Source organism: Callospermophilus lateralis, chromosome 7, assembly GCF_048772815.1.
Source record: "Callospermophilus lateralis isolate mCalLat2 chromosome 7, mCalLat2.hap1, whole genome shotgun sequence".
Classification (NCBI taxonomy): Eukaryota; Metazoa; Chordata; class Mammalia; order Rodentia; family Sciuridae; genus Callospermophilus; species Callospermophilus lateralis.
The window spans coordinates 91,337,433-91,364,862 of NC_135311.1; the positions used below are offsets into that span (position 1 = coordinate 91,337,433).

The window sequence follows — 27,430 nt, forward strand, 5'->3', positions numbered from 1 at the left end:
TACAAATCTACACAGCATGTTACTATACTGAATACACAATTATGTCACAATAGTATTTGTATACTTAAATATATCTAAACATAGAAACAGTACAGTAAATATACCACAGGAATGGTGGCCCCTATATGATTCCATTTAACACAGTATTCAGACTGTGCAAAAAATGGGAATGAACCATAGAAGATTGCAATGGATTATCACTAGTTAACCAAGCAGTCACTTCAATGGAAGCTGCTACACCACATGTATATTTACTAGCTATTAATACATTCTCAACTATCTGGTCACCATTGAATAAACAAATGTTTTTATTTCATTCCCATCAGGAGGAAGGATCAGGATAAGTTCCTATTCACATAGATAACAGTATTCATTTACAGTCTTACCCTAAGGCTGTGCTAATTATACTGCTCGGACCATAATATTATCAGAAGAGTCTTGGGTCATCTAGACATTCTGCAGAACATCATACTGATTCACTGTATTAAGAATGTCATTTTAATTGTATCTGATGAGCAGGAAATGGCAAGTATTCTGGATGCTTGGAAAAGGAATGCATGTTCCAGAGCAAGCTGAAACCCAGAGAGACTCCTGAGGCTGCCACATAGAAATAGTGTTTAGGGGTCTAGTGTTCTGAAAATACTAGAATATCTATTCCTAAGTAAAGAATAAGTCATTTGTTGTCTCCTGCCACTGAAAAGAATGACGATATTTGATAGGCCTCTTTGAGTTTGAGAGGCAGCATTTAACACACTAGAAAATACTACAATGATCCATTTGTCAGATGATGTAAAGAAACACTGATTTTAAGTGGAGCCCAAGACAAGGAGGTGTTTTGCCTAAGGTGCAGTATTGTTTCTTGGACTCACATTACTGGAGTTGTTTGTGATAGCAAAGTATGTTTTGTATATTGCATACTTTTAGCGTGCCAGAGCAAATCTATTGCATTTACAGTACAGAACTATAAACTACTGATAAACAAGTCTTGTTGTGTCATTGGGCCCCATTAGAAACTGAGCATTAAATTCCAAGACTTAAAATGACATCATGAGGCCATATGGCCAGAACTGCCCATCACTGTGCTAGAGACAGTTTGTACCAACACATCTCTTCCCAATTAACATTCTATGACATCATTTTGGCATTTGAAATCAGTAATAGTGGAAATATTTACACAATAGAACACAGCAAGTGCTACAAACATGGGCAGTGTTTTTCAAGAGGAAATCATTAAATATTTACCAACATACCACAAACACTGCTAGACTCAACAAGTCACAAAGCCAAATAACTCCAGCAGTAACTCACCATAACAGGGGTGTGATACATCTGGAATCAAACTTCAGCAGGTCCAGAGGGTATAAGAGCACTGCAAAAAACAAACCCCCATGCCATCTGTCACTGTTGCAAAGAGTACTCCTTATGTCACACTGTAAACTCATGAAGGTTTCACTATGATCTGGTGATGAAGGAGACAGAAAAGGTCCAAAATGGATTCATGGATAGATCAACTCAATATGTAGATAAACTAAAAATGAACCGCTACTACACTAGAGAAAGCAGTAGTTAGGAGAAGAGAAGTGGACTGTAATTAAGCTGTATAGACCAATGACTGTCTAGCTAGGACATTGGAATGAGTAAACTCAGAAGTTCTAGCTAAGAGGCTTATAGATGGACCTACAGGAGTGAGAACAGACTATGGGGATTGTTATATTGTATGTTCATGCCTATCATTGGAGAAAAAGCCTAAAAAATCCCAAAGGTGCCTTGCCCAGTAAATGTCAGTCAGTTTTTGATGCCTAGGTAATGGTCTTGTGAAGAGCAGCTGCAGTGGTAGAGATGGAGCCATGGGCTTCATCACTTCAAAGCTGACCTAGTAACTGATGCTGCTGAATACTGGGCCTGCTGGTGACAGAAAGCAATGTGGGTATCATCTCTCAGGAAGCCCACCCTGCCCCCTGGTGGCAAACTGATTGCAGAGGACTCTTTCACCCAAGGAAAGGCTTTATTCAATCTGGCCAGAATTAACAATGTATTCTTGGTTTGGGTTTACTTTTCCTGCTCACTGTGTCTCAGCCATTCCATGGTAGACAGGAAATAAGCAAGAGGTTCACTGATTATAGTGAAGCAAGAATTAAACACAGGCAGTCAGTGTAGGTAGGTAATGGGGTTGGATCAAGAAAATGGAAGCTGGTTTTTGAGTTCAGGAAGTTAGAGATGGCACCTGGGAAATTGGAATGTTAATGTCTCTGGAGTCCTTTGATTACCAAGATTACCTGCCTATGCAACCCCTCCCAGAAGGGTGCAGACAGGGAGTGATTAATGAATGTCTCCTGGAATGCTACTTGTCTGGATCACTCCATTTGGCCCTTCCCCCTGCCCATCTGCTTCTCATCTTTTGGCCATTCCATTCACAGGCATCTCCTGGGCCTAGTCATGTACATAAGAAGAGAGAGATAAGGAGGAAGAGAGCAGGAGAACAAAGTTTAAAATGTATGAAAGGGGGGCAGGATGCTCTCACTTCTTGGGATACTAGGACACCAGCTATGGCCTCCTTCTCCCTCCTGGGAGAAGTCTGTGTTACTATTAAAAAAAAAAAAACAAAAAAACCAAAAAACTGCTTTATTTGCTTGCCTCAGCATGGTTCTCTAATGTTCAAATCAACATTTGAGGAAGCAGAACTCTTCGCTACTCCCATCACAGCATCCAGAAGCCACCAGCTTAAGAAAGAAATGTAATGAACTCTTAAAATTTGCCACTGAGGAGCTCATGTGGAAATGACACCCTTAAGGATGGGTCACTGTCCTTTAAGAAGAAGTACCCACTTTAAATCAATGTCCACATAGGCCAAGGAACTAAGGCATAGGAGTGGCTACATTCGCCATCAGTGGAACTCTTACTGTGTTTCCTGGTAGAAGTGTCCTCATTTAGGAATTACGGCTACTAGATTCTTAGAGTATGGAGTGCGGAAATAGAAAATCATAAATGGTCTTCAAATTGCCAGACTAAATCACACATCCTGCTCTTATTTTACTTATCTGTTGCATGAAAAACTTAATGGCTTTGTTTTTCCTGACTCAGATCTCCTTGTTCCTGTACTGCTAGGGCTGCTCACTAGTGCTTCATTGTCTTTTCTTGCTCTTTACACCCCCTCTCCCCTTTTCAAATGTCCTGTACTCACTCTCGAAACTTTATGAAATTTCATCTTCCTTGTCTATAAAAAAAATTCAACTATCAGTTTATCTACTAAGACTTACACATCAGCATATCTACATCTAATCTTGCTCCTGAGCTACACAAATATTTCCAGTTCTTGACTCTCCTCCAGGGTTGTAACTTTTTCATATAAATATGTTCCTTCTGTATTACCAATTTTGGAAATTATGTGGTAGTAAATATTAGAGGAATAAATGAAAGGCACAACATCAATATAACTAAGAAGGGAGACTCTGGAAACAATGATTTTAACATTTTTTTTTTAAAGAGAGAGAGAGAAAGAGAGAGAATTTTTAATATTTTTTTTTTCAGTTTTCGGTGGACACAACATCTTTGTTTGTATGTGGTGCTGAGGATCGAACCCAGGCCGCACGCATGCCAGGCGAGCGCACTACCGCTTGAGCCACATCCCCAGCCCCTGATTTTAACATTTGAAAAATATGACAGTGTACTAGACTTTCTTTAAATGCCTACTCCAATGCAAATGTTCAAAGTTTATGTGGAAGTGTCTATTATCCGTATGGGGAAGTCAGCATTTTTGGATCCAAATTTATGTATTTAACTTGATTTAAATAAGGCACATGGCCATACTCATAAGAGATTAGAAATGCAGAATTTATTTAGGTTTGACCTCTGATTTATATGACATTGGTTAGATAAGGACTGCTGTTGTTGGGAAGTTACTTCTGACTTTGCAATAATCTTTCATAATGTAATTCATAATATAACTATTATTTAGTGCAATAACCTTTCATAATGTAATTCATAATATAAATATTATTTAGTGTAATACTGATGTAATTTGCAAGAATAATTTGACAGATGTTTTTAAAAAAGGAAACCTATCAAAATACTGACAGCAATGATCAAATATATTTGGGAAATTAAATGAAAACCCTTACAAGCTACTCTTCCATTGTAATCTCATTGGCCAGAGGAGGAACTAGATTAAGTTAACAATTAATTAATCATTAAATTGAGCCAATATATTGATATTCTACACAAAATTTACATTTTGTTGATAAAAGGAGGTATAAGGGCATGTTTATGACTACAAACAAGCCCTTGTTGGATATTTGCAAAACTAAAATATTTCTTTAAATCATATTTATACCCTACTGCAAAATATCATTTATTAGTATTTTGTTATTTATACTTTTGCTTCTGGTTGTTACTGTTCCATAAATAGGACAAAATATTCAGGAGAAATAATTGATAATGAGCAATTTCTAGTTAAGAAGTCTTTTTTGTTAATTTTTTTATTTGTTTTCATTAATCATACATGACAGTAGAATACACTTTGCACTTTGATATTTTACATAGATGGGATATAATTTCTCATTTTTCTGACTATACATGTTGTAGAATACTATTGATCATGCAGTCACAGTCTTGACCAAAAGCCAGACACAAAGACTGTGTAATCTAGTTATATTACATCTGGACCTAAAGACTTCTTTGCTTATCTCCAGCGACACTTGAAAGTCAGGTGCTAATTCTTGGCAAGACAACCATGAGTAGGCTAATGATGAATCATCTGCTATTTAAACTCTAACACTCTACCCAAGGCACTCAGGCCTGTTTGTTTGTTGATGGCTTACAACTATTTTAATAACTTAAAAAACCTGACATGGCTATGTGACCAAGGGAGGATAAGGCTTCCATGAGTCGGTTCTGAGGAATAATTATCCAAAGTGTACAATTCTTGCTGAAGTTGCAAAGGTTTCTTGACTTATTAAAGTCTAACACTGCAGTTAGTAAGTACTTTTACCATTTTCCAGACATGTGCACCTTAGAAAGCATGACTGGCTCTGCCTCCAAGCATTTCAGTCCCACCCCTGCCTGCTGGAACTAGGCTGACATGACAGTCCAAGCCCCAGGCTGCCGGTCTCTTGAGTCTCTACCTGTTTCCACTGCTGGGATCCTTCAACCACTGTTCTATTTTCCTGTTTCACTTCAGGTCTAGATATTTTTTAAAATCTGTAATTGCTGTGTTCTGAAAGAAGAACTTATGTTTTATTAGAATTCCTCATATATGTATTACAAAGTCTATTTAATTCTCGATTTAACTATTCCTTAAAAACAGCATGAGGAGAGGGTGCATATGATCCAATCTGAAAGCTTCTGTTTTGATGAGAGTATTCAACCCATTAAAATTCAATGCTAGGAGCTGGGGTTTTGGCTCATTGATAGAGCACTTGCCTTGCACATGAGACACTGGGTTCGATCCTCAGCACCACATAAAATAAATAAGTAAAACAAAGGTACTGTGTCCATGTTCAACTAAAAAAAAATTTTTTTTAATTAATGTTAAGACACCTGAATTCTATTCTTTCATAATTTTTATAGTTATTAACCCTATAAAGCTAAAGGAGAAATTCTTACTTTGTGGTATCCGCACTGTACTTTTTCTTTCTAATTTGATTAAATGCATATTCATTTTTCCAACTATAGTTTAGAAATATTACTCTACTTCAGCATTCTATTAACAGTTACTTCACCTTTTCCAGTGCTCATATTCAAACCAACTTTTCTATATTACATAAGAAGACATTAACTATGTCTTTTACCATGATGTGCTCTGTCCCTATGGCCCCAAATGTGATCAAACTTTTATATCTTCCTCTCCAAATTCTCATCCCCCAAGCTATTCAGAAAAAGTTTTGGAAGCCTTTTTTTTGAAATCACCAAATCCCATGCTGTGCTGAAACAGTTATTGTGTTTATTTACAGATATTTATGAGTTTTTCTTTCCTCATGTCCATTTAATAATTCTTATTTATCACTCTAATATATTCTCTAATAGTCCATAATTTTCCATTTAGTTTAAATTTTATATGTTGTAAAGGGCATTTCTAATCATTGTTACCAAACTGTTATCTGGAGTTTTCTGTTATAATTTGCCACCATTTTTAGTTCTTTATTGAAAACTTTCCTCCAACGCGGGTATGTAAATGATAAATGCTGTAAACCAATCTATAGCTACAAATACCTTTTTCTGTTTGCAAGAGGGATTTTATTCATTTTTCTATTCTTTCTGAAATAAATCGTGACAAACTAGTGGCTAAGAAAACGCAAGCTTGTTAGTTTACAGTTCTGTCAGTCAAAGTTCACTACAGACCTCACTGGGATAAATCATGTCTATGGGTCTTGCCTTTCTTCCTGGAGGATCCAGTAGTTATTACTGTAGTCAGCTTTCACCTCAATGAACAGACTCCTATATTTACCAATTTATTAACCAACTTATTTAACTTAGGGTTAGTAAGTACATTAAACAATGAGACATAGGTTGGGATCACCAGCTTCAGTCTCTCTCATTGCCCTGGTTGGCACACCTATGTGTAAGGAGCTTGGACACTACCTGATCCTTCTGGTCTGAGGAGTTCCCACTGGCCAGCATGTGCAGACTATAAGCCTCTTCCTTTCATGCAAATTCCAGCTAGCACTTATTCTGAATGATAATAAGCTTAACAGATTCTGCTTACATTTACGTAAGTCGATGGATTTAAATAACTTGTTCTCTTAGGTGATTGCATTTGTGGGGTTCATGGCTTGGGCATACCCTTCACATAAATCTCTACTATAATTGCATATCTCCCCTATTACCTGTGATGGAGGTTCAGATTCTGTGACAGAGAAACCTCACCAAAAGATAGAATTTCATTTATTTCACATTAAAATCCAGTCTGCTGTGGTGACTCTCCTCCATGAGGTCCTCACTCACTTAGGGCCCTTCCATCTTGCTACTCCATCAGGTCTGAAGTCTTGCCTTGGCTACATAGTGCAAGAAATGCCACCACTGCATACCTGCCCCATCAGTTGAAAAAGGGAAAACAATGCCTCTTTATTTCCAGGGCATGATCTAGACAGACTCATCTAGTAGCTTCACTGAAGACTGAGAGGAAGCTGCAAGAAAGGTTGAAAAGTAGTCCATTTCCTGAGTAGCCAAGTGCTCAGCCTCCACTCTGGAGTTTCCTGCTGAGAGAAGAAAGGAATAGGGGCTTCTCCCCTACACCTGGTGAGAATATAAATTTCATAAACACATAACTTCTCTGCCCTCTTTCAGCACTGCATTCTAGCACCTAAAGCAGCATTGGGTACATTTGTCCCCCTCTGGCCAATCTCCCTGCCTCGCCCTGACTCAGCCATCATCATTGCTTGCTTGGAGTAAACAGTATTGTTTCAAAGTGCCTTTTTTCCTCCATTCCTCCAATCTATTGTCTATACTGCCATCAAAGTGAGTTAAATAAAAACATCTTCCAGAATGGAAGAACTCTGGATTGGGCAGAGGGGAGTGAGGAGAGGAGAGGGCACATGGGGGTAGAAAGATGATAGAATGAGATGGACATAATGACCCTAGGTACATGTATGATTGCATGAATGGTGTGACTCTAAATCATGTACAACCAGGGAAATGAAAAGTATGCTCCATTTGTATACAATGAGTCAAAATGCATTCCATTCTGTAAAGCCCTTCAAAAGCTCACCAGTGCCCTCAGGATTAAAAAAAAGAAAGAAAGAAAGAAAGAAAGAAAGAAAAAATCCAATGTACCAGCCCAGCCTTCAAGGCCCTTTCTAATTGGATCTTACATAGTCACCCTGCCCTCCAGCCAAATAAAACTAAATATTGTTTTCTCAATATGCAATACTCTTTCATACTTTTAGGACTTTACATAATTACTTTTCAACTCCCTCTTCTGTTCTTGTAGTACCCTATAAATGCTACACAAGATATTTCTTTATAGTGTGTTAACTTACATGTCTGCCTCTTTTATTAGACTATAACACTAAAAACAAGAGCAGAAGCCAAGTTTTGTTCACCTTTCAGTTCTGAGCCCTGAGCCAAGTACACTATTTTTTTTTTAAATTTGAAATGGCCATACATTTGTTGGACTAAAGCCTCATTAGCCTATCTAAAACTAAGAGACCTGTTGTATCTGGCTACCCAGCATCCTCTGCTGGATGGTGAGCAGCCCCCTGCCCAGAAATTTATGAATGTCAGGATGAAAGGCACAAAGCAGGAACAAAAATGAAAAGAAGTTTACAATGCTCATGCTTTCCTAGCAAGAGGGCTCAGGTTTTGTCTAAGGTGAAACAAGAGGAGATAGGGGTGGTGATGGCTTAGCGTTTTATTATGGTTAAGGGTTTGGAGAAGTGATGAGGATTCCTAGACAGGACAGGAATTTGGATGGTTTGAAATTCCCCACCAGCACCAATGGAGTATTTAACTTTTCTTATCTTTCCCAGATATAGTGGAAAGGGGAAACGAAGAGCAGTAGAAGTTTTATAGAGGAGATGATGTGAGGTTTTAAATATCCTTTGTCCATTATCTCACACACTTGATATGGGCAGCCCAGAGGGGTCTCAGCGAATTGCTGACTTGTCAATTGCTGTGCTTCATGCACACACCATAAATGCTGTTTCTGAAGCCGAAGGATTTCAGTAGGAGGTGAAGCCTGGAGAGAGCTGAACAGATGTGCATGTCATCAATGTCCTATCCTCACATCAGCTTTTACTGAATCTCTGGCATTTTCTCACAGCATCTGAATATTTTGATGTTTAAAATGGGGTTTTAGGATCTGTAGTTGAGAGGCAGCCTAGCAGTATAAAATATTTGCTTTGTAAACCTCATCAGTTGGTCAACTTGTGAGCAATAAATCCGAGGCCCAGAGCTGCCACCTCTATGGACCAACCCTTTCCCCTCCAAGATAAAGAGAATACAGGAAAATGCTTTCCAGCCTTGCAGGAAGCTCTGGGCAAACAGACCCTGCTCTCCCGGATGGAGGTGAAAGGCGGGACTGTGGACAGTAAGGACATCACACCTAAATAATAGATGCCCAAAGCATGTTCACAAGTAAAACACTTGAAGAAGCAAAGCACAGCCCTTAGGCAAATGGAGGTAGGAGACAAACATATATTTATATCTTCTTTGAGGGAACAACAAAGAAGAAACCAGAACTGTTCCTTATGAAAAATGCACCTTAAGGAAAACTCGTAAATAAGAGTCCTTGCCTTATTTATTTCTGTGCCTCTTCCTATCCAACTGAAAACAAGGCTGCCGACATTTCCCTGATATCATTATGTTGCATTTTCCAAACATTACAGTGACCTACTGAGGCCAGGGACAAAAGGACAAAAGTGTAGGTAATGAATAATTGGGTCAGGAAGATGGGGGCTGATTCAAGAGGAAATAAAATGCTAATACCTCCAAAGCACTTTCCCTCCTCCACCTGTTGCCAAGGTTACCTGCCTCCAGGGAAATTGTTCCTCCCAACAAGGAGCTGTTAATGAATGCCCCCTGGGCCACACTCTGGAAGGTTCCTTTCCCACCATTTGTCCAAATAAGGGTGGGGGAGGGGGCATGAGAACAAAGCAAATATGAAATCTATAAAAGGGGCAGGATACCCCCACTCCCTTAGGCATCAACTTGGATCCCCTCCTCTGAGGAGGACCTTCTGTCCCTGTGTGTGTGTGTGTGTGTGTGTGTGTGTGTGTGTGTGTGTTTTCTATCCTTTAAACAAAACTTTTTTGCTCTTGCCTCAGTGTTTCTCAGGCATTCAGTCTTCAATACAAGGCAAACAGGACTTGAACCTGATTCTCAACACCAGTATCAGGAGCACCTGGAAGGAAGTTCAATCCTACCAGGGTTCAATTTTCCTAGGACTTGACCTAAAAAAAAGCTGTAGACAAAAATCCTCTGCTTACCTATGGCTGAGAGCAGAGGACCCGTGCTTGTTTATTCTCAGCAGATGACCTCATAAGAAAAGTAAATGTATGCAAAAGCCAATACTACAAATATGCCTCAGAATTTGACAGAAACTCAAAAATCTCAGATCCTCCCCTAGACCATCAATCTCAGGGTTCCAGCAATGGGTGTTGTTGCAATGTCTTTCCACTGATTCTGATGCACCTAAGATTTGGCAGTCACTAATCTCCACCTTTGGACATGAGGTGCCCCTATTTTTCTCCCTGTCATTTCTAATATATTCATTTCTTTCTTGACTTGGATTTACATATCGCAAAAGAAGAAGTTTTTAATCTTGTCTAAAGTCAATCCTCTACCCCACACACTGCTTACCATATTCTACAGCAATTACTATCCATTGCTTTCCTCTTCCATCTCTCCCTAGGAGTGCCTCCTAATCAGCATCTGTGGGCAAGTCTCCACACTACCCCTTCATCTTGTTTACCCCGAGTCAGCTTCCATTCTCCCTTTCCTTTTACCAACAAAAATCTTAAAAGAGCAATTTTATTGCTATCTTTTACTACCTCCAATGTGTGCATCTTTTAAAGTTTTATTTTATACCCTAGTATTACTTTCACTATAATATCCAATGTATAAGGGGAAAAAAATCATTAAAAAACAGAACTGGAACATTACCAATGCATTTCTGTTCATTCCTCCCCACTTGGGTCGCCCAACTGGGACTGTGTGCAGTAGGATTACCAAAGTACACTAAATTGATTTGTCCAAAGGCTTTTTGTCAGTCTTCATTACACTTATGCTCTGTGCAGCCTGTATCTTGGAGTGCTAAACCTTCTCTGTGACCTAACTTCTGCTTTTTCAGAATCTCTATTATAGCTCTACTTATTCCTCCTTCCTGATTGCTTGTTTTTTACCTTCTCTATAGCTCTTTTTTTTTTTTTTTATTCCTTAGGCTGTGCCCTTAGTTCAAGGTAAAATTGATGCTAGCTAGCTAATCACTGCACATTTGGTCTGGAATGTCTCTCATTCCACTGCTTCATTATCATTTGCAAACTATGATCTCCAAACTATGACTACACACACACACACACACACACACACACACACACACACACACACCACTCCTTCATTATCATCTGCACATATGATCTGCAAACTATGTCACACGCACACACATACACAAACACACACGTTTTTAACTATTCTCAATGTCCACTTAGCACAATGTTAAATGTACTTTAAAAATCATTGTTTAAAACTGAATCCATCATCTTTCACCTTCACTTTATCCCCTTATCCATGTTTTGTTCATCCATAGCATTACATTCCTCTAGTTGATTAAGCCAAAAACCTCCGCATGATTCTTGGCTTCTGCCCCATCTCCCAATCTATACCCAACTGAGCACCAAACTCCCATCCATTCTATTCTAATACTATTCAATAGTGTCTTCTTCCTTTCCAGTTTAGTTATCTCCGTACTCAAATTTCTCAGCACTTATTACCCACCTCACTCTTCAACTTTCCTTTCTTGCTTTATAGACTTCAACCTCTGTCTTCTTATTACTTTATCAAAATACATATCTATATTCATTTTATTTAAAAAATTTCAGTGGTTTCAATTATTAAAACCAGAATTTCAAGACTCTTCATGATCGGACCCCTGACTATGTTTTCAAAATCATCTTTCCCACATTTTAAGTCATATCTCCACCAGCACCTTCTCACATACCTTACATACAATATGAACACTTTCACTTCTTGAATATGTCACTTTGTCTCAGAGTGGTGAATAGTATTCCATTGTACAGATGTATCACAATTTGTTTATCAAGTTATCTATCAAAGGATATCTTGGTTGCTTTTGATTTTTGGTAGATTTTTCAAATAAAGATGTTAAAAACATTTGTATGCAGGTTTCTGTGGAGATATGTTGTGGGGGGCACCCCTGAGCTATTTGAAAAGCCTCTAGTCGGCCTTGGAGCCAAGGAGATTTTGGTCTGGCATTGAAAGTCATTTTGTGGTTTCTCCCACTTAATGGATAACACAAACACATGGAGACCTCAGTCTTCTCTCAGCTAGAGAGGCTGTTCAGTAGCTCAGGACTCAGGCATTCACCATTGGGCTTGGAAAGCCCTCCTCCTACCTTATTTGGCAAAAGTACACTCCATGAAGATCCTCTGAAGCCCCCTTGTATAAATAAATCAAACGTGGGCTCTTCTCTCTCTCTCCTTCCAGTGTGGAAGCAGGATCCCTAAGGTCGTAGAGTCGTCCCATCCACACTTTTTGAAAATTACTTTCTGTGTTGTGAAGTTTTCGCTATAATTCTCACACAGTACACTTCTCACAAGGGAAACCAAAATTCATAGCCCGAGCAGGACATGGGTGAGAGACTGCTTCCATATCAATTAGGTAAATATCTAGGAGCACTATTGGTAGATCATATGGTAACACGGTGATTAGCATTGAAAGAAATTGCCACAATGTCTCTGAAAGCAGCAGCACCAGTTCATTGTTTCATCAGCAATGAATGAGAGCATTCCTGTTGCCATGAATTCTTGGCAGTCACCTGTATAACAAGGTCTCTGAATGTTAGCCATTCTAATAGATATGCAGTGCTACCTATTATTGTTTTAATTTGCAATTCTATAATGGAATGATGTTGAACAGTTCTTCAAGTGCTTATTTGTCATCTATATATTTTCTTTAGCATAGTATCTCTTCAAATCACTTGCCCATTTCCTAATTGTATTGTTTTCTCATTGTGATGCTTTTAAAGTCTCTTGTATATTTCCTGGATATAACTCCATTATCAAATATGTGTTTTGAAAATATTTTCTCCAAAGTACATGGATTTTTTAAAAAAAATTTCTTTCAACATAGTCTTTCACTGAGCAAGATTCTGAATTTTAATAAAATTCAGTTTATCCTTTATTTTTTGATCATAGGTCTGCTTAATGCTAAAAGCTTGATGCCAAACTAAACGTAACCTATGTTTTCTCCTATGATATGTTTTAGGAGTTTTATAATTTTTGCTTGCATTTATGTGTATGGTCCCTTTTGAGTTGATTTTTGTGAAAGATACAAGATTTATGTCTAGCTTTACTTTTTTATATATAATAGTCAATTTTTCCAGCACCATTTATTGAAAAGGCACTACTTTCTCCATTAAATTATCTTTGTCTTTTGTCATAGATCAGTTGACTATATTTTTGTAGGCAAAGTAAAGATCTATTTCATTCCATTAATCTGCGTCCATTCTTTGGCCAAGACAATGATGTCTTGAGTAATATACCTGTTTTGGTTTAGATTGGTGGTATCCCCCAAAAGCTCATATGTGAGACAATGCAAGAAAGTTTAGAGGTGAAATGTTTGAGTTATGAGAGCCTTACCCTAATCCACTTGGATGGATTAACTGGGTGGTAACAATAGGTGAGTAGGGCGTGGCTGAAGGAGGTGGAACACTGCGAGTGTGCCTTTGGGGTTATATTTCATTCTTATTGAGCAGAACAGTCTCTCTCTGCTTATTAGTACCATGTCCTGAGCTGCTTTTCTTCACCACATTCTTCCACCATGGTGTCCAGCCTCACCTCGAGCCCAGAGCAATGGAGCCATCTGTCTTTGGACTGGGACCTCTGAAACCATGAACCCCCAAGTAAACTCTTCCTCCTCCAAAATTGTTCTTGCCAGGTCTTTTGGTCACAGCAGAGAAAAAGCTGACTAAAACAACACTTTTAGGGGAAGTCTTGAAATTAGGTACCTGAGTCCTCCAACTTGTGTTGTCAGTCTCCTCCCCTCCCCTCCTTATGTCTCCTCTTCTGTATTCTCCCTCTCCTCTTCCTTCTTTTTCTTCCTATTATGTTGCCTATTCTAGGTTTTGTGCTTTTCATATGATCGTTAGAAAGAATTTAAAACAAAGCTATCTGTAAGTATCTGGGAAAATCCCAATAAAAACTGAATGTGAAATAAATGCTAATGTTCTATGGGTAAGAATAGAAATAATCAACACACAGGACAAGTGTAAGCAGGGAAGAACTAGGAAGGAGTTTGAGTGTTCTGAGATCCTCATGGAGAAAGGTTAAAGTGATAGATTAACTGTAGACTTTCAAGGTTCAGAGTTGACTTATTTCCTATGTTCAGTTATGGGATGTTGCTTTGGTAAATTTGCTGATCAATAAATTCCTTAAATCATTTAAAAAGTGAAGCCTGTCAAAAGACCTGGCATTGCACTAACATGACTTCTGTGTGACCAAAGGAACTAGAGCCTTCACTCTGATGCTGAGGCTGCAGCTGGAGAGGAAACCCCATTTTATGCCAAGCCTTATGAGCCCACTGACAAAGTAAGAGAGTTAAGAAGATAGGGATAATGAATTTGAGGCTTTAATTTCTTTGGACTTTTAACTTACAAAGTAGGACAAGAAACTCTGATTTCAGATTTTCTTGCGGGTAGTTTTGTGAGAACAGCTACACAAAGATTTTGTAAGATTGCCTGGGTATATTGCTGACATCCCCCTACAGAACTGCTGCTAGGGAGCCAGAGGCAGGAGGATCACAAGTTCAAAGACAGCCTCAGCAATTTAGGGAGGCCCTAAGCAACTCAGTGAGACCCTGTCTCCACATAAAAAATAAAATAGGGCTGGGGATGTGGTTCAGTGGTCAAGTACCCCTAAATTCAATCCCTGGTACCAAAAAAAAAAGAACTGCTGTCCCTCCTGCTGTTGCATTAGACTTAAGATGAAAAGATTGAACAAAATCAATTGGGTAAGGTTAAGAAAGAACGTTCCTACTAGCTTTGGATGTCCCTCCCAAGGTTTGGGAATGCAACCAGCCTAATATTTCTAGCCTCTTTATTCTTCTTTCCTCATTCTTCCCCATAGAGGAGGAATTTTTAATTTTTGTTGATGCTTCCACAAGGAGAAAGTGGCCATACACAATCCAGCTGACTTTCTCCCATGATCAGGATTTCTACAGATCCTTCATGTTGCAAGTGTTATAGGCTAGGTTTTCTGTGTGTGTGTGTGTGTGTGTGTGTGTGTGTATGTGTGTGTGTGTGTATGTATAGAGGGTGGAGGGGCGCCTGCTCTGACCAAGGAACCCTCTGTTCCCAACCAGTAAGTCGGTGTAATTGTGGTGTTCAATGTTAGGAAACTAGTTGCCCACAGATATAAATTACATATTCCTATGTCAACTTGTCCCCATAGCTGACTTCCTCTCTCACCCTATTTCCAAATTGATTTCAAGAACCCAGGTGGTTAAGTTCCTTAAGAACCACCCATAATGGAAAATCCATAATTCTAGCTGTTCCATCTGAATAGAACAGTAATATGACAATGATAACAACAACAAAATAGCCTTGGTCACCAGTTACTGTGCTACACTCACCACAAATGTTTCTTTCTTTATCACGACAAAGCTGAAAAGTAGGTATCATCACCCCCGTTGTTGGTTCATTGGGGTCACTGAGGGATGAGGAAACAAGGAAACAGGACAGAAATCACCCCATAAAATGGGACTCAGCTCATTTCTAACTCTTTCTTGCTCTGTGATCAATTAAAGTGCTATCCTTATATTCTAGGCATTTCACCTGCAGTGATGGTCAGCGCCCCTCATTAATATGATCTCCTGAGGAAGCATTATGTTTATGGTAATGTTTTATATTTAACTTTATGTACAATAAGGTAATATTTTTCATTAGTACTCGATCCACTGGCTTTGGTGGCTTGACCTAGTGCACAAAATCCCATACTGATGACTAATTTGGCACACCATCTAGGAACTCAAGGTCAGTCTCTGCCCTTGGTAACTATCAAAGCAATTACAAAATGGGAGTCATGTTCTCAGTATCTTTAGTAGTCTAGAACAGAGGTCAAAAAAAATTCTGACAGATGAGCCAAATTGAGCTCACAGTCCATTTTTTTTAAACAAAGTTTTATTGGAACACAGCTACTTACTCATTTATACATTACCTATAACTACTTTCACAACTCAAGAGCAGTGTTGAATCAACATCACAGAACTTAAAGTTCACAAAACTGAAAATATTTACTGTTTAGCACTTTACAGAAAACATTTGCTGACTTCTGGTCTAGATGTAGGGACTGGTCCCATATTCTCAGGGCTCTGAGTAGTTAGTGTAATTTTTTCTCACACTGGCCCTAGGCTGTCTTCCTCACCTCCATAATCATTCACCAAGTTGGTGGCAGCAATGATAGCTGGAACCCTACTCACTTCTCACTAGATGATCTTGAATCAGATTCCCCTGCCAGCCATTCTGGCTCTCTCCAACCACCAAGACTCTAATAGAAGCATTTTCAATGGAGGTATAGCAAAGCTCTTAGTTTTAAAGTGAATTTAGACCTAATGACTGGACACTTTCATGCTTTCACAAGTATATAGTTGATTAAAATAAAACAGACATGTTCCAAATGAATTACAAACATGGTGGTAGCTTACTATACAATACAAACTCTCTGGAAAATGGCTAACTCCGCCATTTTGCCGTAAACTACTGACATCCAGCATGAAACTACTGATACTTGAGAACGTGTTATCAGTATTTTTGAAAGGCTTTATTAATTACTGAATCAAGAAGAGGGAAAGTAACCTGTGCTGGTTACCTAATATATGTTTTTTAATAAAATAAGTAAATTATTTAATCCTTTCCATATCATAAAATGTGATCATTGTCATCCTCTTTGTACAAATAAAAACATTCCACTTAGAAAAGTAAACCAGCATGCCCCAAACGTCAAGGTCTAGATTTGATATTTCTAAAAGACAATTCCACAAATTCTAAAATGCCCTTGAGTTAAATCAACTCAAACTTTAAAAGGTATACTTCATCTGGGATGGTATTCAAAATACCTAAGAACTTCTGCTATAGCACCAACACTCACCAAAATAAACTCCCACTTGTTGGTAATCACCTCGTTATTGTTGGATTATGGGAAACTCTAGGGGCTTTGGGGGAAGAGTCTCTGTGGCAGGGGCAATCAAAGAGCCAAGGCAAGCATATCTTCATCAACTGGTATGGAAGCAATATTTTAATATTTTAACAATTGGTAAAACTGTACCAGTGCCAACTTGCTGAAAAATAAATCTGGGAAGTCTTTAAGACTCCAAATTCACAATTATGCACAGCATAACCATGAATCATCGTATGAGCTATTTGCCTAAGTAAGCTCTATGGGAGCAATATGCCCACTTTAGTTTTTGAGCTCTTACTGTTTTAATATTAATTCAGTCAAGCAGAAGATAGAAAGCAGCACTTCTCAAAGCTGTAACCCACTTTCCCTGCAGTGGCTTAGCATGCTTCTCCAATTGTCTGATGAACTCTTTCACACGGTAACTGTGGTGTCTGGAGTTTCAGTGACATATTTCTTGTATAATAAATAAACACGGACTAAGGGAGGTCCTGTGGTGTTCAAAGAACACACATGGGGCCACACATGAGCACTGTAGAACTCAGCATGCAGCAAGGTACACAATACACCATAAAAGTCACACACTGTAAGGATTTATGGAATGAATTTGTGAATGATTAAATGTTTAGTCCCTCTCCTTTATAATAAATCATCTAAACCAAGAGTGATTTTTAAAGTACCACATTATAATTTAAAGTTATATACATCATCGAGAAATTATGTTTTTTGTTTTAGTGATAAATTGCTATATTATATAAGAAAGCCATTCTTGGGAAATATTTGTAAATTATGTAGAGAGAAAGAAAATAATAAAGGAGAAACTACTAAAAAAATACATGCTGAGGCACATATTTGAAGTGTCAAGTTAAAAGTAGTCACATTCTAACCACCGTTATAAGAGTTTATGTTCTTGATTAACATTTTAACACTAGTTAAAAATAGCCTCTTTCACAGATATAGACTGCTAATAGTCTGATCATCTCTCACAGCACGATTTCCATTCCTCTTTTGATTTACAAAGAAGTATTTTATTTTATAGCAGTAATAACTGCAGTTAGCTAGATGGAATTATATTTAAAAAGAAATGAGGGATATGTGTGGAGTATAGCAATGGAAATACACATATCATTTTATATATATATATATATATATATATATATATATATATATATATCTCATGAAATACACTGATATAATTTTCTTCTTCTAAATCTAAAAGTATTGATGCTCACTGAACAGTACTTTTTGAAAAAACTCAGAGCACAGCATTTTTCTTTCCTTTGACATTAATGTGAATGCATCTCATTCCCTCCCCAGCAGTTCCATATAAAACATGATCCTTCCCATCTTAAGAAGTAGAAAATATCACTTCTGTTTAAAATGCCTCCTCTTGATACTCAAAAGGAAACAAATTCTCAAAATGTCAATAGTCTTAGTTATTCCACAGATAACTAACATTTTAATAACATGAAACTGTATTTAGAGTAAGTGGAAAATAAAATTCAGAATTGACATTTAACATGCACCATCTGGGATGGTATTCAAAATACCTAAGGCTACTCACCACTCCTGGCTTACAGTTGTTATAGCAATGCTTGGAAGTGTCATCAACGGTAGCGTGGTCGGCCTGGAAATGCCATCTCCCTCGGGGGTCCTGGCCCGTTCACTCTGTCTTTGGGACAATGGTGGTAACTGTAAGTTTCCTGAGCAACACCTTCTCCCTCTCCAGAGGTCGATCCCAAGTGTGTTACTGGAAGAACTGTAGGATTTACTCAAGCTACATTCAAAATAATCTTTAACATTCTGGAGGAACCACAGGGAAAGAAAAAAGAAGAAAAAAGAGAATAAAATTCAAATGTATATCAGGGTAGAATGAAACAAGAAACTAAATGGTCAAGCTGTCACTTACGAAGTCTCGATTCACGGTCTCACAATCTAAATCTAACATTGATGTCAAATGCTAAAGAGACCACAAAAGGGGAGGGGTAACTGAGTCTCAGCTTTATGAACAAACCTATTAGTTGCATATTCCTGGAGATTTGTGGGTACATAATATAATATTATATTATGTACATAATATTCTCTCTGAAGAGCATATGGATTAGAGTGCTGCTTCTTTTCTTTTTCTTTTTCTTTGTTTTTTAAATGTACTAAAATGAAATTTGCTAGATTCAAAATACATTTTGCAAACCCATGTTATCATTTTGCCATATAGGAGCCAACTTCAATAAAATATGGAGTTCCTTCTTCAATGTTTTAAAGTAAAAATATTTTCTACCTTAAGATAGTAGGGTATTAAAAATTAGGAACAACTGACTATGTTTGTTCCTATTTAAAAAAAAACTCATGGTTGATGATTTTCTGTATTGTTTTATTTTGTTTTGGTCAAATCATATAAAGGCTGAGATCTAATCCTGAACTGTCTTGCTCAAGTGTATGCCCTGAAGCTGACATAAATCGAATCCTTACAAGAGGACAAAAGCACAGTGTTCAACCATGATAAGAGTTATTCATCCTTCCCATATGTCTTGGTGACCATGGTTCCTGGTGCTGTTGGGAGTGGGATTCCCAAGTGATCCTCTGCCTGTTGGGCCATTTATATCAGCTCAATGGCAGAAAATGCTGCAATACTGCAGTGGCAGCTGAGAGCAAGAGGAAATATCAGAGCAATAATTTCACTCTCCACACTCATCTTAACAGAGAACAATGGAAGCATCAGGTCAAAGTTGCTTAACTGAAAATCATCCTAAGAATACAAGCACTTCCTACCAATCTGTCAGACTAGACAGAAGGACCTGTGACTTGACCCCCTAAGGATTAAACGAACAAAATTCTCTACTTCCCTGTCCTCTACCCAATTGGCCCAATGCTAGTTCATACAGGAATAGTTAACTCAAGTTTGAGGGTCTGAGCTCACTCAACAAATATCTGATGCACGTCTATTACAGGCACACCCTGTGCTACTTTAGAACACAACTAGCAAGAAGAAACATAGTATCTCTCCTCACCCAACCTGCATTCATTTAACTGATCCATACAAGATTCTATTTCCATGGCAGAAATCTGGACCAGAAGAGGCTTGATAATTTTTACAAGCCCCACGCTCCCTGCCTGGAAATGGGATATCATCATATTTTCTTCTTGACTTATAGTTTTGACATGTAATTTGTCTGAAATTCAGTAGAGTCACAATTTGATAACAAGAAGAAGAAAAAACAATCCAGAATTTGAGAGTTTGAAATATCCAGGAATGCATCAGGTTTACTAGTCATTATAATGAATCCACTATAGGTCTAGCATATACTGCATGTCAGTGTGTGTGTTAAAAATTAGAGACTGAAGGGGATGGTTAGCATATAAGTTTCATTTTTTTTTCATGGTATTGGCAATACTGGGATTGAAACCAAGGGGTGATCTGCCACCAAGCCACATCCCCAGCCTTTTCTATTTTTCATTTGGAGACAGGGTCTCACTAAATTTGCCCAGGCTGGCCTTGAACTTGCTTTCCTCCTATCCCAGCCTCTGGAGTTGCTGGGATCACAGGTGTGTACCACTGTGACAACAAGTTTCATTCTTAGGGTGCAGTGGCACAAGCCTGTAATTATAGCAACTCTAGAGGCCAAGGCAGGAGGATCATAATTTCAAGACCAGCCTCAGCAACTTAGCAAAGTTCTAAGCAACTTAATTAAATCCTGTATCAAAATAAAAAAAATAAAAATAAAAATGGGCTGGGGATGTGGCTCAGCAGTTAAGAACTCCTGGACTCAATTGGTGGTAGCAAAAATAAAAATGATAAACTAGTTCAGGGGACAAAATATACAAAATATTCCTGAAGAGATTTAAAAACAAACTAAAGGCCAGTAATCATAACTAACTTTAAGTATCAACATAGTTCCAAATATGCAGATTAAAAAAAAAAAAAGTGTTAGCTGTCCGGAAAGCAGATTCAACTATACTGCTTACCTCTTCTTCAAGAAATATACCAAAGAACAGAAATAATGATATGACTTATCTAAACCAGGGCCTGGTTTACTTGCTGGGTATTTTTTTTCCCTTCACAAAAACCAAACAATACCAGTCAGGTTTAATTGCAGTAGATAAACTAAATGTCCTTATTTAATACTTTTTATTTGAAAAGTAACAGAGTCACATATACCACAAAATATTTTCCACATTAACTTGTCAATGAGCTTGAATTTACTGATTTGAAGTTATTCTTTTGAGTTAAAAGGATTTGTTTTGGAAAACCCCAATTAATGTGCAAATACATTGCCACAAAAGAAGAACATAAAGGAATAGTTTTTCAGAAACTAATTGAAATATGAAATCATTAACATTGTTTTAAAAACACTCATTAATCCATGCAGAGCCATTCATAATTATCTTAAACCCTATAATTCATACTCATAATTTATATAGTATTCTCCTCAAATTATTAACAACCTCAAAGAAAAACTCTAATTCAGTCATTTCTCAATTGCTAAATTTGTGGTCTTGGTCTTATTTTCCTAATTTAAGCACCATGATTCTGACTGATGCTATGCCTCTCATCAGATCAAATATTCTGGGGAAAGAAGCATGAACTGGAATGTCATCTCTGGAAATCACAACTTTTAAAATGCATCATACTTTCAAAAATTTACTTTATGTCTGGATAATCCCTAAGGAAACATCCTAGTTTGGGATTATATATGTTTCTAAATAATTGTCTGTTTAAAAATCAGTATTCTTATCAATGCAATTCCAAACAGTTACCACAAAGGAAAAACTCATGTGAAATCCTGCACTTAATTAGGGTAAGTATGCAGGAAGGGAGGCAGGGGGTATCACGGGGGTTTTATCTCTGTCTCATCCTCATATCAAAATCCAGTCAACACTTGAAATATCCAGAGAGTCAAGCCCCTAAATGCTTTGATTTTTCTTTTACTTTGTCAATTTCAATCATTTTTTTTAATGTTCTTATTTTTTTTTAATTCTTCCAGTTAAATTCAGGTTAGAATCTGGAAAGCAGGATGAAGATGCCTCAGAAAACTAGGAATGAAGCAACCATTTGACTTGGTCATCCCATTCCTTTACATATATCTAAAGGATTTAAAATCAGCATGCTACAGTGACACAATCACACTGATGTTTATAGCAGCACATTCACAATAGCTAAGCTGTGGAGCTAATCTAGGTGCCTTTCAACAGATGAATGAATAAAGAAATTGTGATACACACACACACACATACACACACGATGGAATATTACTCAGCCATAAAGAAGAATGACTTTATTTTAATAAATGGATGTATCTGGAGACTATCATTCTAAGTGAAATAAGCCAATCTCCAAAAAAACCAAAGGTCAAATGTTTTTGTTGATATGTGGAAGCTGAGTCACAATAAAAGGGGTAGAGAGGGAAAGAAGTGTAGTAGATTAGACAAAGAGAAATGAAGGGAAGGGAAGGGGATAGGAATAGGAAAGAAAGTGGAATGAATCTGACATGATTTTCCTATGTAGATATATGAAAAAAACCTAAGTGAATCCTACCATTGTGTATGTCCATAAGAATGGAGTCCTAATTACAATAAGATATAATCTGTGCATGTATAATTTTATCAGAATGGATTCTACTATCATGTATAACTAAAAAAAATCAATAAAAATAAATAAATAAATTCATTGTTAGAAAACTGGATAAGAAAGTTTTCCAAGGACTTGTAACATGCTTTGGTGCACTTTCCATTGGAACCATGAGCCAAATTTCCCAAACCTTATGAAATTAGAGACAGAAATTTTGGGACACATTAAAGGGACATTCAGGCTTCCTACTGAGGATAAATGTTGTAATGCTCCATGAGACAATAATAAAAGTAATTTTGTCTTTGAAAAATTTGGTGTCTTCGTCAATTACAAAGAAGTTTGTCTAAAGGTAATTTTTATTGCTCTTACTGATTACAATTTTCTTCTTTTGAAACAATCTCCTAACATCATTGATTAGAAAAGCAAAACTATGACTGAGTTGTAGATGTGGATATTTGTCTTTGGTTATAATACTACACATACACACATATACATATATTACATGTGTAATATATGTATATATAAATATCTATAGTACTACATATGTATATGTGTTGTGTATATATATATATACAACACACACACACACACACACACACACACACATATATATATATATACACACAACACACACACATATTTATGGCACATTATGTGTACACACACACACACACACACACACACACACACATATATATATATACACACACAACACACACACATATTTATGGCACATTATGTGTACACACACACACACACACACACACACACACACACTTCTCTCCCTCTCTCTCACTTATGTGCCTAACTCCTGGTTCGTCCCTCCTAGTCTTACTCATTTTCCACTTTTCAACTCCTACCCAAATCTTCATCTTCCTATCCTCTAAGCAATATTATTATGCCTTTTATCACGATGAATTCTTGTGTTTAAAAGTACCTGGATTGCACTTAATTTACTTCTTACTTCTAGAACTTAGTTCTCAAATGCAAAGCTTTGAATGTGTGCTGTTCCTGTGACACTCCTCAAACTGAGTCTCCTATTATTTATATACTACAAGAATACAGAGCCTGAAGGTTCTCCTCTGTATCCCTGCAGACCCAATCACGGTGTCCTGAATGCAGAAAGGGCTTTGCCACACTCTTCCCTTCCCCAGAGCATCAGAGGGCTCACTTCTCTCTGACTGTGAGTCATCCTGCCCACATGATGTCTCCTTACACTGTCCTTTCATAAAGACGGTAGTCTCACTATCCAATCATTCTTTTGTACCCCTGACCAACTTCATTTTCTATATAGCCCTTTTCATAGACAGAATTATTTCATAAGCTGCTAATTTACTTCTGTTCTTTCCTGTGGATCATGGAGTCAGGAACTTTATGCTAATGCTTGATGAATCTCTAGAACTTAGAACCATATTTGACGCACAATAGATGCTAAATTAATATTAGGTTTATGTTTAAATCACTGAATAAAATTTTTCTGAGTTCAAATAATGAAAGCATAATAAGATATCCTTGATTAGGGGTAAAAAAACTATTTAAAGGGTATGACATATGAAATATATTCTGCTAAATCGATGTTGTTTTGTGGGATATTCAATAAGGCTGAGCTGCACAGTAAAAAGTTGTAGGTTGGTACTGTCCTAATGTGTCATTTAAATTTTTCTAGTAACCACATTAAAAAGTAAAAAGAAATAGGTGAATTCGTTTTCATAATATATTAGTCTAATATGTTTAAAATACTATCATTCCAACATGCAATCAATATTAAGAACTATTAATGAAATATTGTGCATCTTTAATATTTGTACATATATTCAAAAATCCAAAATATTTTATGCACATAATACATTTCCATTCAAATCAAGACACAAGTGGCTATAGTTATCATATTGGATAGGATAAATCTATGTGATATTTATCTGTTCTGGTTGTGGTGAAGTTAATGGTTAACTGTGGTTTTCTTTTTCTGCTTTTTCTTTTTTTTAGTGAGGGGAGCTGTAATCAGGGATTGAATCTGGGGGTGCTAAGCCACTGAGTTACATCCCCAGCCCTGTTTATTTTTTATTTTGAGTTACGGTTTCATAAAGTTGCTTAGGGCCTCAATAATGTGCTGAGGCTGGCTTTGAACTTGTGATCCTTTTGCCTCAGCCTCCTGAATCACTGGGATTACAGGCAATTTGTTGTTTGTTTTGCTTTGTTTTGTTTTTGCATATTCTGGCAAGCCATCTTCTTCCTCTTTTGATTGTGGCAACCAAAACCTCATTATTTCTATACATTTAAAATGGGAAAGGAAAACATGGTTTGTCCATCTTTTATGAACATTTCTCAATTTTAATATTCTAAAAGACAGAGTTTTGTGCATACCATAAATACATAGTAACAAGTAAGAGATAATCCCAAGGTTTTTTTTTCTCTTTCTCATTTTTCAAGAAGAAAAACAATTTCTGAATTCCAAATGCTTCCATGTAGATATCCTAAGTAGAGAATAGATAATCATAATGCAGGCCTTTTTTTTCCCATCAGTACTGAAAAATTAGAATATAAGAAGGGAAATTCCCTTTGGGTCCAGGACCCAGGAAAGAAGAAATGAAGAAAGGAAATATTGTCACGGGCGAGGACAGAATTGGCTAACTAGGTCTCACAACACAGAGGAGGAGAAATGGCAATAGCAAAGGCATGTTTGTGGAGGCATTACCCTAAAGAGCATGCCTGTGTCTCCCCCTGCACCTGAGAGTCCTTGAAGTTCCCATAATCCCCCAGGGTCACAGAAGGAACCTGAGAATCAGTCCCAACATGCCTGCCAAGTGTTGGCTACATCATAAGGTGAAAGAACCACGGAGTTCAGGGAGTGAGCACCCAAAGATAACAATTGGACAGTAAGTTGAGCTGTCTTTTAAATGAACAGAGTTCCACAGAGAAATTAGGTGAAGGGCCCAGGAAGTGAGACTTTCAGTGAACTGAGAAAGGTGCAGGGCTCACACGGAGGACAATCATGCCCTGCTATATATACCACCCCCCAAGCAATGCTTGACCAAGGCAGAGATTGCAAACCAAAGACCTGGGTGAATAAGCCATCTCACACGTGGACAACAGCAGGGGTTAGTAGAAAGGGACAACACAAAATGAGGACAATACTATTCCCCTTCTGCTAAAGCCTAATTGAATGTTTGCTTTCCATTTGACCACATGCCCCATAATTAAAGAGAAAGAACAAGATTTGAAAGACTGAAAGACCATTAATTGGCAAGTTCAAGTCCCTCCCAGTCCCTACCCCCATCTGTGATACAGGAGCTTAGCAATAAGATGAGCTATGAAAGAAAGCAAAGAAAAATCACTGCTTTTCCTTCCTTCCCTACTTTCTTTTCTTGTGTACATCTGATTAATTGGCATTTCATTTTTATCTCAAAAAATAACTAGGTAAAAAATAGATGATTAAAGAAACACTAATGATGGACTGGTCCATTGAAAGCAAGGAAATAATTAACCTCAACTGACCCAAATCCAAAATCATGAGGATGGCGAGTTTATGGGCATCTTCAAATGACTCAGATTAGAGCTTCTCAAACATGATGTACATGCCCACTCACACTGGAATCTTCTTAAAAACACCCATTGGTTGGTAGATCTGAGGTTGGGCCTGGGAGTCTGCATTTCCGGTGAACACCCAGGTGAGGTTAAAGCTGCTGGTCTGAGGACATTAGCAGCAAAAGCCTAGAAGATGTGTGTGTCACAAACTTCTTAGGAGTAGGTGCCAAAGACCCTACCACAGGGAGTGACTTTTAAGGGTTAACTGTCCATGGTTACTAGTATGGAAGAAAGTCTTCAAAAAATGGATAACATAAGAAGCTGGAAAGAGGAATTAACCAGGGGTTAGGATGTGAACATAGATCAGCGATTGGTGGCTGTGCAGTGAAAACCCAAAGCTGAAACAACCCATCTGCAAGCTGCAGAGAAGGAATGGTTCCTGCTGTCCACCTCTTAGAATGCTGGGTCCAGTGCTGGCAATGGCCACTTCATGAAACCTCTAGTCACAGAATGGTGGCGTTGAACACTCTTGTCTGCCTTTGAATGGAATTATAGAGTGATTTCTTCACTGAACAGACCAAGTGTGGGAGGCGTGCGGCAGCTACACCCTTTGCTACTTACATCATCCGCCGTCACCGTCATCACACTCCTGCTCTTCTTCATTATAGAGCTGGGAAATGTTCCCTCTTAGGATGTCTGCTGTTTGGTGCAGCTTGGCTGATAACTGTTACGACCTATAGGAGAAAAACACACAAAAAAAGTAAAGCTCTGTATATCCTTAGTCAAACAAAAATAGGTGACATATTCTCTAAACTGACACTTGAATGTGTATGATGTGCATGAGTAAGAAATATCACAATTTACCAAGCCAATTAAGTACAACATGCTGAGAAAGATTCACAAACTACTAAAATCCAAGACATTTGTGAAAAAGGGAAGAGTAAATAAGTATTAGGCTCCCAAATGATCGATAATCATGAACAATATGGAGATAATATGCATTTGTTGTGAAGTTTTGTAGTTTACAAAGTACCTTCTTATAAAATATCTCATTTGATTCACAAGACATCTGCAAGATTACTTTCATTTTTTTGAAATGAGACAACAGAGGGTCAGAAAGATTATTTGGCTGAGTAACACAGATAAAACATGTCAGATTTAGAATTTAAAGAATGGGACTCCTTGACACTGTCTAGAGAATAAAGGAAAGAAAAAAAGTTCAGCAATACAAATGTACATGAGAGAAAAATAACAATCTCAAGTTTGATTACCAGTTTAAACCTCTCACATGTGTAAATACACAAAAAGTATTCATCCCAGATAACTTTAGCAACCAATCTTTACAAAGAGCCTGAATCTCCTGGTTTAAATCGTCAATCGGGCACTTTTGAGGTAGAGATCTTGCAGTTTCTGACATTCGTTTTGTGTAGATCACTGGAACAAACAGAGAACCTCAATAACATAACCCAAATTTAACGTTTCACCCTGATTCTGCAAG

At 37.6% G+C, this 27,430-nt stretch overlaps 1 protein-coding gene across 1 annotated transcript in view; it reads right to left on the reverse strand.

Moving 5' to 3' along the window:
- Nucleotides 1–26,595, reverse strand: part of Pde4b (phosphodiesterase 4B) — a 421,328-nt gene extending 394,733 nt beyond the window's left edge. Inside the window, exons 1-2 of the mRNA XM_076863761.1 lie at nt 26,554–26,595; nt 18,406–18,644 (exon numbers count right to left, since the gene is read on the reverse strand). Coding sequence (XP_076719876.1) covers nt 18,406–18,644; nt 26,554–26,595 — 281 coding nt within the window. The remainder of the gene's footprint in view (nt 1–18,405; nt 18,645–26,553) is intronic.
- Between the last annotated feature and the right edge of the window lie 835 nt (nt 26,596–27,430).